The sequence below is a fragment of the Emys orbicularis genome, chromosome 11, assembly GCF_028017835.1.
Source record: "Emys orbicularis isolate rEmyOrb1 chromosome 11, rEmyOrb1.hap1, whole genome shotgun sequence".
In the NCBI taxonomy this organism is placed as follows: Eukaryota; Metazoa; Chordata; order Testudines; family Emydidae; genus Emys; species Emys orbicularis.
The window spans coordinates 61,648,924-61,662,420 of NC_088693.1; the positions used below are offsets into that span (position 1 = coordinate 61,648,924).

The window sequence follows — 13,497 nt, forward strand, 5'->3', positions numbered from 1 at the left end:
TGAGTTGCTTATAGGCTGCCAGTTAACTGGGGAAAATTAGATCCTGAGGTAGGTGGCCGAAAAGAAGAGCTTTGCAATATTAATGCATTTAGGAAACCCACTGGAAACCAAATGTTCATTGCCTTTTAGAAATATATGTATATGTCTTTAAATGATTCGACTGAGTCCTTACATGCCACATTTGTTTGTAATTTTGCAGTGTGCAGAGACACAAATCTAGTCGAGCGCCCCCTCTTGGCCACTCAGACTGCTGTGAGCGGATCCAGCCCCTAAATCCCCAGGTGTCTTAGGCCTCTGGAATCGGAACAGAGTCCATGCACTGTTCCTATCTTGGAGGCTCTAGGCACACTCTTGGGGTGCAGATCCTCTGTCTAGCACCCTCCCCTAAGAGGTGCGGCCAGGGTTTACTGAGTCTCCCAGGGGGTCATGTGGCTCAACTCTCCAGCTGGGTGACTGTCACAGTACTCTTCCAGGGTAACAAAAGTCCAAATAACCCAAGTACTAGGAGAGGAAAGTCAAATGCACAACTACAACATGGGGAATAACTGGCTAGGTGGTAGTGCTGCTGAAAAGGATCTGTGGGTTATAGTGGATCAGAAATTGAATGAGAGGCAGCAATGTGATGCGGTTGTGAAAAAGGCTAATATCATCCTGGGATGTGTGTGTAAGACACCGGAGGTAATTGTCCTGCTCTGCTCGACCATGGGAAGGCCTCATCTGGAGTACTGTGTTCAGTTTTGGGCACCACACTTTAGAAAAGATGTGGGCAAATTGGAGAGAGTCCAGAGGAAATCAACAAAAATGTTAAAAGGTTTAGAAAACCTGACCTACGAGGAAAGGTTTAAACTGGGCATGTTTAGTCTTAAGGAAAGACAACTGCGGGGGGAGCTAATAAGAGTCTTCAAAATGTTAAGGACAGTTATAAAGAGGACAGAGATCAATTGTTCTCCATTTCCACTGAAAGTAGGACAAGAAGTAATGGGCTTAATCTGTGGCAAGGGAGAGCTAGGTTAGATATTAGGAAAAACTTTCAAGCAGTTAAGTCTGGAATAAGCTTCCAAGGGAGGTTGTGGAAGCCCCATCATTGGAGGTATTTAAGAAGAGGTTGTCAGGTATGGCCTAGGCTTAGTTGGTTCTCCTTCTAGGCCTACATTTCAATGATTCTGTGATTCATGCCAACCTCAGCCACTTCTGATTCAATCGCATTAAATTCATGAAAATCATTCTGAAATCTGCTACAAAGTCTTCTGGCTTTGCATGGAGTGGGTGGGTGGTTCACTTGAAATCTTTTCTCGACAGGTGACAACTCCGTAGCCTTCTTAAATTTTTTGTGTGAATGTGTGAGATCAGGTATTGTGTAACTCTGTGTGAAGAGCTTATTGTGTGAGAAGCTAAGTCAATGAAATTAGCTAGGCACTAAATTGTGTAAGTGGCAAAGGCTGTGGTCATTTTTAGCTCTTTCAGGATGTGAGCACCAAATTGTAGGTTGGACTCCTGCAATAGTTCTGTCTTCTGCACTCACAAGCCTAAATGAGTATTTCCAATGGGTTTATTTAATATAAATTGACTTTGATTGGGACATTGTTTTTATATTTCTTCTGTAAGGTCAGGCTTCTTTTCAGCATAAGCAGACATGCATTCTAAGCATTTGAATTGGTATTCTTCTACTGTTCTCCTACTTGAGAACTGCTATCTGATCAAACCCATATTTTTTAATTATGTATTTATAGGCAGATGGGAGAATAGTTTACAGGCAACATATGATCTTCCCTGCAAATGTTGGAAAATTGTGGATTTTTTTAATATTGCCTTATCGGTTTCTTTTTTTTATTACTGATGACTTCATTCTCTCTGAATTCAATGCTTCAGTTTCTTTGGGGGTAAACTAATAGATTATGTATGCGATATTTGCACAGCACTGATTGAATTCATCTGGTGAGTTTGAATGTGGTTCATATATTCACATAATTGTCAGGAGCCAAGTTGAAATTCAGAACTGTTGCATGAGCATTGGAGAAGGCATCATATTCATCTCACATTACTCCAGAGTGAGTGAGACTGCTTTATGTTACACTAGCACAGCTCTAAAGTTCTCTCCCAATATAAAGAGGGGGACTTGAGCCTTAAAAAGCAAGAATCTCTCTAAATGTTTTGCTAGAGAGAAAAATCAGGATTTTTTCACCCTCAAAAGCTATGCTTATTGTTTATATGTTATATATAAAATAGGGCACATTGCTGAGGTCTGCCTTTATTAAATGAGTAACTTTTCTTTCAAAAGCATCTTTAGCTTATATTTGCCTGTTGAATCTTATCGCTGCAATCTGCAGGTGAATTTGGGTTGACTCTGTGGTTTGCTAAAGAAAAGGTGCCAAATACAGTCTTTAACATATATCGAGGGTGAAGATTCCCTATACTGTGCCCTGGCACACCTATGCATGGTCCATGTGCTTATGTGATTAGCATCTTTATTGTTTTGCATACACACAAAATGGAAGAGTTAAGGTTGCAGGATAAGAGAATATATGATTATGTGCCTCAATATTAAGGTTTTGTTCGTATGAGTTTGGGGTGACCACATTACTGCAAAGCCATTAGGCACACGTCTCAAATAAGTGCCAATAAAACCTTTATTCTGCCATGTAGTCTGCATTTGCCGTATACGATACATTTCAGAAAAACTATTTTAGAAGAGTTTCATAAACTCGGACTAGCGGGGCTTGCGCTAGTGCTCTAAAAATAGGTATGTAGACAGTGTTTCTAGTGTTCCAACCCTGGGAAATAGGGGAAGAAAAAACAATGTCAAGCTATAAAATAGTGACATTATTATATATGGGAACGTAGTATCTGATCATTTTAAATGTTTGTCAAATGTATTCAGCCCTAATCCTACAAAGACTTACGCATGTGCTGAACTCACGTGCTGTCATTCGCTCCATTGACTTGATTGCGACTATTCTCAGTGCATAAAGTTCAGCATGTATAAGTCTTTGCAGTATTAGGGTTGAATACATTTTACAAACATTTAAAAGTACCAGATGCTACTCTTCCATATGTAATAATGTCCCCATTTTATAGTTTGACTCCCCCACCATTTCTCAAGGCTGGAACCTTAGTTCTTTCTGTAATTGAGAGTGGGATTCCCGCCTTTTTTATGGTACAGAACTTTTTGTTCCTAGCCCTGATAGCTCATGAAATATCAGACCAGAAAGTATATACTGCTCCAGGTCTGAGTGCTACTTACCTCAGTCATACGCAATTTCAGGGGAAATTCCGTAGTTAGAGTGACAAAGTTAATATTTCTGTGGCAGTTGATTATTATTATTTATTTAAATATGGTAGCCATTGGTCATTGTTCATAGGAATGCCTGTGCAGGGTACAGGTGAGAGGGTCAGAGTTTATCACATTGGTATCAGCATTATATGGAGGGTGGGGAGTGTACATATGTAATTTATTATTTTATTTTCCAGTGGCTGTCCAGCGGGTGGGAATGCAGACCGTATCCAGAAGCTACGGAAGGAATACCATCAGGCCAGGCGAGACGGTTTACCTTTCTACGAGGATGATGAGATGAGAACACGGTCATCTGATTATGATCAGCACTGGGTAGGTTGCTATCCAACAAATCTTTTTGAAGTATGGAAGCTTGCAGAAGACATTGGCTGGTTTGTTTTTGTTTTCCAGATACTGTGTCTCTGTATCAGTTTAACATGACTATTTGAGTTTTGTAAGTAACTTCAGCCCATCAAACAAATCATTTATATAATTTAAACTCTACTAAAGTGAGTCATTTCCAATGCTGTCATGTCCACCCACTGTTAGATGTAAGCACTGGCCCAGATTTGCACCATCCCCGGGGCAACTCGCTGCAGGTGGTCCCAGCCTGCATGATTCCTCCCAAAACATTCAGGCACACAAGGTGGCACTAGGTCTCTTAGCAGAATGCAGTACGGTCCCTCTGCTCATCAAGCTGTTTCCCTTTGGGGTGACGTGGGGATTAGGAGAACACAGACTCAAATTGTGCCTGGTTGCTGCATGGGAATGAGGAGACGCAAGTGTGGGGGGCAAGGTTACTCACACCCTCCCCTTGCACACCTGTGCCAGGGCCATTAACAGTCCAGGCCAAACACTTCCCTTGCCTCCCCTTGTTTCACGTTTTAAGTGAAGAAACTAATACCTTGCCCTTTTATAGAGCCTTCACTCAGAGGATCTCTAAGTGCTTTACCAATAGGATTGAATTAAGTTTAATAACACAGCTGTCTAGTAGGAAAATTCCGTTTTCCCCATATTACAGCTAGGGATGCTGGGGAACAAAGTGCTGTGCCTGTCCCAAGGGCATACCGTGCCAGTGTGGGATAGAGCCAGCAATAGAATCCAGTGCTCCTGACTTCTCTGATGCCTTAAATATATGGAATATCTTAATATCATAGGAGACCATTATGGGGGCCTGCAGCTCTCTGAGTTCTGCCTGGACAAGAATTTCAGGGTTGCGCTCTGTCTCTAAAAATAAATAAGGCCAATCAATGTTCAGACATGCAACTCTCTGTCATGCTGCCCGACGTGGTGCAATTTAAACTAAATTCAAACTTTGTTTTAAAAAACAAATGTAACAATTTAAAACATGTTAAAACCCAAGTATAATTGAATTTTTATAAGTACTAACATCATCAATGTCTCCAGTATTCCCCAAACTTGCCAGACTATCAGTTTGAATGAAAAATTGAAGTCTTCAGTTACTGTGCTTTGTGTTCCTAAAAAACAAAGCATGGCTTTATCGCAATCACAAGTGTATATTACGTATGTGTGAATTTCAGAAATATCATTCCCAGCAAGATCCCTTAGAGCAATTAATTTTGTTCTGTGGGCTTGAAGGTTGTGAACCAAATTTGGGAATCTGTTAAATTTCCATTCTTGGTTTAGAAAAATCTTTTAACAAACCAAATTTATAATCTAAATAAAATATATCTATCTATCCAAGACAGAGGCTAAAGAAATAATCAGTGTCTTGGCAGATACTCCAGACCTGGCCAATGATGCACCTAAAGCAGACTGAGGATTTCCACTTCTTATCTGAAACTGATAAGGCTTTATTACCCCTCCAAAGAGGTTCAGATTTATGGTCCAATATAATTTCCAAAGATTCACAAAGGTCCCTTATAGGTAATCCCTTTTAAGCCTTTTCTATTAAATGTAATGCCCAAAGATTACCGATTTCCAAAGCTTCCTTTTTCCTGTGAGGCAAGATGTCCTTAATCAAAGCACCCGAGAGAGCTTTAAAGCTCTCAGTCTTAGATTGATTAATATTAGAGGCATCAAGATAGTTTCTGTTCCTCTTTCTAAGGCATGAATTTGTAACTGTTTTTGTTGAGAGGAAGACCTGCTATATAGTGTCTGCTCTAAATTCTAACTTTACCTTGATGGCTGAAGTTTGTTGCAACACCTAAATAGTTCCACCAGTCGAAGTCACTTGTACAGTTTCAAAGGCCTTGAGTGCCTGACCTTCTCTAAAAAGTACCAACAACTGGGAAGCTACAAGAGCGAAATCTCCTGCCTGCCACAATCTCTCCATCCCCAGTTTGATATTGCACCATATTCTGGACCAGGAAAAATGGTGGCCACTGCTCCATTTCTCCTCACACTTGTTGGTAGTTCAAGAGCAGCCCTCTGATTTGGGCCCTTACACTGCTCGTTTTAACACTGATCCCTGGCAGCATTATGGTAACACAGATTGAGCAACAGCCAATTTCCTCAACCTCTGTTCGCCAGTAAAAAGACAATCTGATGACTAATTCCATCACTGTAAATAAAGAAAAACTTACTTTAGTCTCCACTTGTCAGATCTCTCCCCTAAAGAGGCAGCAGGCAGCTAAGCAGGAGGAAATCCTGCTGTTATGGGCTTTATGGACTTTTCTTCTCACAGCTGGAGAAGAGGAGAGGCCTCCTGATGTATTTTTAATACTAGATAAGTTTAATGCTATGCTTTTGTCAGTCAGCATGATACCTAAGCCAGCTCTCCTTTAAGATGTCTTGCTAATGTACAGCAGCTGCTGTAATCACTGTACACCATCTAATGAAACATTCAGATAAATTGGAAAATAACATAAGATAATTTAAGAAGACACTATCCACAGCGAAGCAGGAGGTTCAGAGATGGACGTTAGGGCTTGTCCTCCAAAAAATAAGTCTGAGAGCTCACACCGCACATTTCTATCTTATAAAGCTGACATTGACAAGTGGCCTTTAGCTGACACTATAATGGGACAGAATTTCTGGTGGAAAGGGTATTTCTAACAATCTACTTTTTAAAAAATGGGATAAATCAAGTTAAAGTGCAGAGCCAGCTGAAAAGCCAGCATTGTAAGGGAACATAATCTCATGACAGGCAATTGGGATCCATAAATGTTTTAAAAATAAGGTCAAAAATTCATTTTAAATAAGCTTGCTAGTCGCTCTTCATTCCTCCCCCCACCTCCATGTTTTTTTCAATTCTCCTCTGTTCTTCTCATTTGTTGTTGTATATATTTTTGCTCCCTCGCTCTTTTTTCTGCTCTCCCTCCTTCTCAGCCTGCTTTTCCTTTTTCTAAGGAACAGCTGAATAATTCAGTTTAGTATGTCTAAGTAAAGAGATACATTTATATGGCACGGTTTGTACTATCTAGCATAAAACTTCAAAATTATTTCCAGTTACTCTGTTTTTTTGGGGGGTGGTTTGGTTTCGTGCTCTTTAGACTCTCTCTCTCCAGCTTCATTACTCTAGGGAAAAATGATAAGCCAGATTCACAAGGGTTAGATGGCTTAAAGTGAAACAACTTTATTTCTCTAGGGCCAGTTAAGTAAAGAGAGATGTTGATTATAAAGTATAAATACTTTCCAGAAAAAAATGGCTGTTTTATTTTCATTGAAAAAACTGAAGTCCACTGGTAACCATGTGGGTGTATTATTGGAGTGTACTGGTTCCCATGTCAGTGAGTGCGTGCGTGCACGTATGTATACATCTGAATAGCCCACCCGTTAAATAATGCACGTTTTCATGACAATATCAAAGCCCATTAGAGAGTCCCATTGACTTAAAATGAGCTGTTGTTCAAATCCTAAGAGAACTTTGTTAGAGATGGGCCATAGGAACTTAGGACAGTCACTTTAGGAATTGGAGGGAATTACAGCAGGCGCATTTTATGGGTGCTGTCCTTCCCATTGCTTCACTGAAACAAGAAAACAAAACAAAAAAATAAGGGGGGGAAATGAATGTTCAATGAAGGCAATAAAGTATGTGTGTGGGAGGGAGGGAGAGAGGGAGAGAGAGAGAAAGTTTAAAAAACTCAGAATAAAAAACCTATTTGTGGATTTACTTGGATTGTTTCACAGATTTCATACCAATCCTGTTACTTAAAACCTCAGTCCCGTCTTCACTGTGACATTAAATTCTTCCTGCAGCCTTATTTTGTTCATGTTCTTCCAGGGACTGTGTATAATTCATTACAAATTGAGTGTGGTTCTTCACCTGTAGGAAACTGCAGCAGCCTGACAATATCCTATAGGATACCTTGTATATAGCAGATCTTACGACTTTTTATTCCTCATTTGCAAATTAGATTTATATGTTGACAAAAAATGAAAGGAAAAAAATCTTTTCTTCAGCTATCTGATCTCCACTCAGATCTGTGCACTAGGCCTTAATATATTATCTGTCAACAGGTTTTGATTGAAGCAAATTTGTAGTGTAGTGAATTTTGTCAGTTCCCAATTAAGGTTACAAAAAGAAGAAGCATACCCTTTTGTGTTAAAGGCCAAGCAGTTTATTGTGTATCTGGCAAAGGTCCATACCTAAAAATCAAACAGAGAAAAGGAAGGTTGAGAACTGCATTATTTTTCCATAATGTGTCAAAAGGTTCTATACTTACTTTGGAGTGAAAAAGGAGCTCTTTGTGTTTTAATGAGCAATTAATTCCAGCTTCAGGATGTTGAGTTTAAAGCAGGTTAGGTTCCAAAAAACCACAAACGTTTGTGTTGGATCATGGTTAAAAACCAAAATTCCAACTTCTAGAATAATAACATTCCTGTCTTCTAGTGCAATGGGAGAAATGACAATTTTATGTACTAAGGGAAACCATAGGAGAGCTCCTATGAATTCCAGATTTTCTGAAAGACTGCTGACGACTACTCAGTTGAATACATTTAATTCTTTTTAGGGGAAAAGTAAACTCGTTTAGAGTAGAGCAACTTTGAAAACTAGCATTCAGAAATACTTGTGCTATTACAAAAGCATCATATGACTAATGAAGATTAAAACCTCCTATTAAAATGTGTTTTTACCCATCAAGAACTCCTCTTTGGCCAATGCTTCTATTCTGTCTGACCTGTGAAGAGTTTGGATTGGGATAATTCTGAAACAATGTCATCTGCTCTGACTAAGCAATGAGATTCTGATTTTTTGGGGATGCGGGAGGATTGTCGTGGTGAAATCTTAGCCAAACCTCATGTGAAAAATAAACTGTTCCAGAAAGGACACACAAAGAGACCCAAATCTACCCATTATTAGTGGTAAGCATGAGTGACTCCATAATTTGGAGTCACTCCTCCTTATGCCAAGGTTGAATTAGGCACAAAATATCTAAACTAGAGCAGAATCTGAAATGCTGATGTCTCTTAGCTAACGTTGTCAAAGTACTCTCTTCTCTTTACCAAGGGAAGCAATACTATTACATACCATCTTAATAAACTCCACTGGGTAGCATGCATGCCTTAAAAATTATGTTGAATTCCAATAATACGTAGTGTCGCTTATTCTGAAAATCAAGATGTTGCTTTTCACAATATTTAAATGTAGAAGTTGGCGTCTGAGGGGAGCAAATATTAAAGCTTCTCTGTTACATCTCCAAGTAAATGATTTAAATAAACAGAAGCAAATAATATCCTGTTTCTTTCCTTTGCTTACTGCTGTAAAAGACTACTACTTTGATACATCAGCAATGCCTCTCGTATATATGGATGAAGTCATCTTTAAACAGCTCCCAGCACACTCAGGAGAACTTTATATATTAACGCATGCTGCAGTGGCCACATCTCGTGCAGTTAGTGAATGATCATCTCGTCTCTCTCAAGCTGAGAATTTAAGCACAATATCACAAAAAACATAACAGCTGCTGCCACATGTGTTGATGTATTGTAAAGAACACCAGAGGTTTTATTTTATAATTTTTAAGTACAAACTAACCCACTTAGCTGAAACATTTAAGGGACATCAGAAACAAACATCTAGTTGGTGATTTAGACGATCAGTGGAGTTACTGAATAAGTGATTATGCCATGGGAGGTGTGAGCAATTACTGCCACTTGTGTGCTCAAACAGGCGTTTGCATGTCATTTAGTGCACAGTTTTCTGCATACAAAAATGGGCTTTTAAAAGCTTGGACCTACGTGTATTTATTTGTGGGTTTGTATTTGCTAGTGGGGCAATGTGGTTTATCTGAGTGGTAAGGTAGCCGTCTCTTTGAGAATTATTTCCTTTTTTGGCAAACCATCTCTAGTCCAGCTTTTCCAATTTTCTAGCCACCTGCTGGCTTTTCTAAGAATCACTCCATACATGAGCATGTGTGCACACACTCATAAACATGCCAGATCTCAGGCTGGCCTCATATGTGCGAGAGCGTGAATCATGGGGAAAGTGAAAGAGGATTGGGGTTTTAACACTGAGCCTTCATGAGAAGTTGTCAGAGCTAGTATTTCTCTCTGTGAACCTTCCCTTTCCCTTGCAGAAATGTATTCCTGCATGACAGCTCAATTCCTGACCTCCAGCAAGTCAATGCCTCACATACCATAGGACCAAATACAACTGCTCACAACTCTTGACTACAGTGGGGACAAAAAGTAAAAACTCACCTCCCTCTTCCTCAGGCCACTAGTAAGGGATTTTTTCTGACTTCTGGAATGGGGCTTTGGTCAGCAGAGCACTTAACTTTAAGCACATGAAATCAGTGGGACTACTCAGGTGCTTGAGTACTTTGTTGGGTTGGGGTCTGATAGACCAAAATCAAGGCTCAAAGTCAGATCCCCATATGGAAGGAGTTGCAAAAGGTTTTATTTTTAATATTAAATATCTAGTGTATTTTAAAATAAATTGACATTTTTGGCTCCTAACTCTTGCAGTGTTATATACAAATCTCTCTATATTGAATGTCTTCATTTTTATGCGATACTGATCTGTCAAGTTCCCTAAAATAGCTTACAGAAGATCTACCTAGCTACTGTAGAATGAGAAGGTAAATGTTGCTCCATATCCCTGCAGTCCTTACTTAGGAAAACTTCCTGAAATCAATAGGCATTTTGAGTAAGGACTTTCAAAACTTTGTCCATTTAAGGTAATTGAAGGCAGCTTTCAGAATAACCTCGGTGCAGCAGCCCACAGTGGTTTATACAGAACTCATGGAATAAAGTAGAGGCCAAAATGAGTTGGATCATGCAAAGCAACAATTTCATTGAGAGTGTGCCAAAGTACAGCTCTCTCATTTGTAAAAATAACATAGCTATAGTTAAATATGTGACTATTGAAGATATTTTAAAATATATTTTCAAAAACATTAATTTTTTGGACTGACCTTTTTATGATATATCTATATAGTTGGGAGGTTGTGGGGTTTTTTTTGTTGTTGTTTTGTTTTTTGTGGTGTGGTTTGGTTTTTTTAATGTTACGGCATAAGCCAGTGGTTCTCAAACTTTTGTACTGGTGACCCCTTTCACGTAGCAAGCCTCTGAGTGCGACCCCCCTTACAAATTAAAAAACCCTGGCATAAGCTGTAAGATATATTTCCTTAAAGTTTCCTTAAAGTTTCTCTGAAGGAAATGCTCACTGCAAAATGCATTTAGCATAACTGTTTGTTAAATTACATCATAGCCACGAGTCCAGTAGCACTGAGCTTTGAAAGTAGCGTGGGTCTGTTGTTGCCAGGCAGTTGAGAACACTAGAGAGTTCAAGATTTCTTCACAGCAAAGATGTGAAAAGTAATTAGAATGTATCACTGGATGTTGTGTATAAGCAATTATCTATGAATATATAGAGGCTTGATTTTTCTCAGCAAACAGGCGACATTGTTATAATTATTTAGAATGAAAAATAAAGTCAGTGACTCAGACACCGAGAGATTGGGTGGATAACTTTATTAGTTCCTAGTATAAGGTCTGAAGTGCAGATGCTAATCTAATAACAAGACAGCATTAAAATACAGTACAAAAAATGGGAGAAGAAAACTCCATTTACCAGGTCAGGCTGATGCATTACATGACTTTGGCTCTTTTGTCCAAGACCTATTCTCTTTTTCAATTTTCAGTCCACATTTTTGTGACCAACTCTAATTGTCAATGGGAGCTTGGAAAAAGGAGCACTGACCCCTTAATGCTAAAGATGTGATGTAATGAAAAGAGAGACAAGGTGGGTGAGGTAATATCTTTTATTGGACCAACTTCTGTTGATGAAAGGGACAAACTTTTGAGCTCCACAGAGCTCTTCTTCAGGTCCCCACAGAGCTCTGTGAAGCTCAAAAGTTTGTCTCTTTCACCAGTCCAATAAAAGGCATTACCTGACCCACTTTGTCTCTCATAGCCTGAGTCCAATATGATAACCACAACACTGCAAACATCTAATTAAAAAGCATTCCATCTAGTGAATGTGCTGTGTTAAGGAGCTCTGCACAAATTCTTAGTTAATTCTTTTTGTGTTTGCATTTCTAATTTTAAAATCTTTTTTTAATGTTCATGTATACTTTAGTAAATTGGATTTTTTTTAAAGTCTCTGTGCTTAGAAATTTACCAGTACAAAAAAGAACTCTGTCTGAGTCATGATAACAGACACTTGTTCAAAGTAAACTGATCTGAGGGATCAACCTTGATGTTAAGCTGGTTTTTGTCTTTTTATGGTACTTGCAGATCAGCCATTTATTTGTTTGGCAAATGCCACAGTTTATGTTTTGTTACCTTTTTCTATTGTAGTGATGTAAATAATGGTCTAGCTAATGTGTATGTGTCTCACAGCCACTGCATGGACTCATTGCTGCTGAGTTGCATGTCGTATGTCCCATACTGGCAATAGCTAACGAAATTCTCCTTTAAATCAAGTGGTAGAGGTTTGAATGCTTTTTGGAGCAGAAAGATATGGGTTCTATCCCTACCACCTCCACTAAGGCCCAGGTAGTCATGGTGCATAATCTGTTAACCCTGAAGTGCTAGGTCACCACAGATGTGTTACCAATAGTATATACCTCTACCCCGATAGAACACTGTCCTCGGGAGCCAAAAAATCTTACCACGTTTTAGGTGAAAACGCGTTATATCGAACTTGCTTTGATCCGCCGGAGCACGCAGCCCCGTCCCGCCGGAGCGCTGCTTTACCGCGTTATATCCGAATTCGTGTTATATCGGGTCACATTATATCGGGGTAGAGGTGTATTAAATTCTGTATTAATACCATCAGTATCTGCTAGTCGTGTGTGACTGTGTAAAAGAGAGGCTATTCCAGGATTTCTGCTGACATTCTGTTTAGTCCAGTTTTGGTCGTGAGTACATTGTTCTACTCTTAAATGTTTATATTTGCTGTGCCAAAAGTAGTGATTGTCATAATTATTATACATCGCATTATTGTGAACAATATAATCATATATTCAGCAGGCTATTAGTTGTGCCCCTTTGTAGGTTATTGAAAGTACTGTATATGTAATTAATGTGAGAGTAGTTACTTTGGGACCTGGAGGCCGTTGGTATCTGAGAACGGAGTGGGTAAGTTTTACACATTAAGGTATTCCCAAGAACAAATCATAGCAGCAGCGGATAAAGATCAGGATGAAATCTTGACCCTGGTGAAGTCAATGGCAGAAGTCCCATTTCACCATAGGTCATTCAAAACAAGGTAAGCAGAGCCTGACCCCTGCAGACATCCCACACTCTTGCTTCTATTTAATATACCTCTACTTTAATTACATATAAGGCACAGTAATTTCACAACATATTTTCCAAAAAAAGTGGTACACATGTATCATTCAAAGTACATGACGGTGCCCTACATATCTGTCCTGCCATCAGCAAAACAGAAATTTTGACAGTCTAAATTCTGCCTTTCCTGAGGAATGATTACACAGGGAATTAATAAAGTACTGTTTGGTGGCTACCAACTAGCAGATCCATATTAACATTTCTATTTGCATTAGAAGCTAATTTTCAAAGTATTTTCCGTTAATTTGCCAGGGAGATACCTGTCAAGTTAGCAATTAAACTGTAATTGGTCACCCAGGTGCTTACAGGGATTAATAGATCTCTCCCTTCAACGTATGTTCCCAAGTTTGAAATAATAGCTATACTGTATGGTAGCATGACCCCACTTGAGTCTAACAAAAAAAAAATCAAATTCCATCATATTTTAATGCAAATTTTACCTTTGTAAATGATGGCCTGGAAAGAAAGAGTTTCCATGGTAACCTTGGGGAACACATAACCTGTTTATCATAACTTCTCTA

At 39.1% G+C, this 13,497-nt stretch overlaps 1 protein-coding gene across 1 annotated transcript in view; it reads left to right on the forward strand.

Annotated features, from left to right (window-relative positions):
• The window catches only part of PARD3B (par-3 family cell polarity regulator beta), a 657,306-nt gene that overhangs the window by 594,053 nt on the left and 49,756 nt on the right, over positions 1 to 13,497 (forward strand). Inside the window, exon 21 of the mRNA XM_065413438.1 lies at positions 3,469 to 3,604. Coding sequence (XP_065269510.1) covers positions 3,469 to 3,604 — 136 coding nt within the window. The remainder of the gene's footprint in view (positions 1 to 3,468; positions 3,605 to 13,497) is intronic.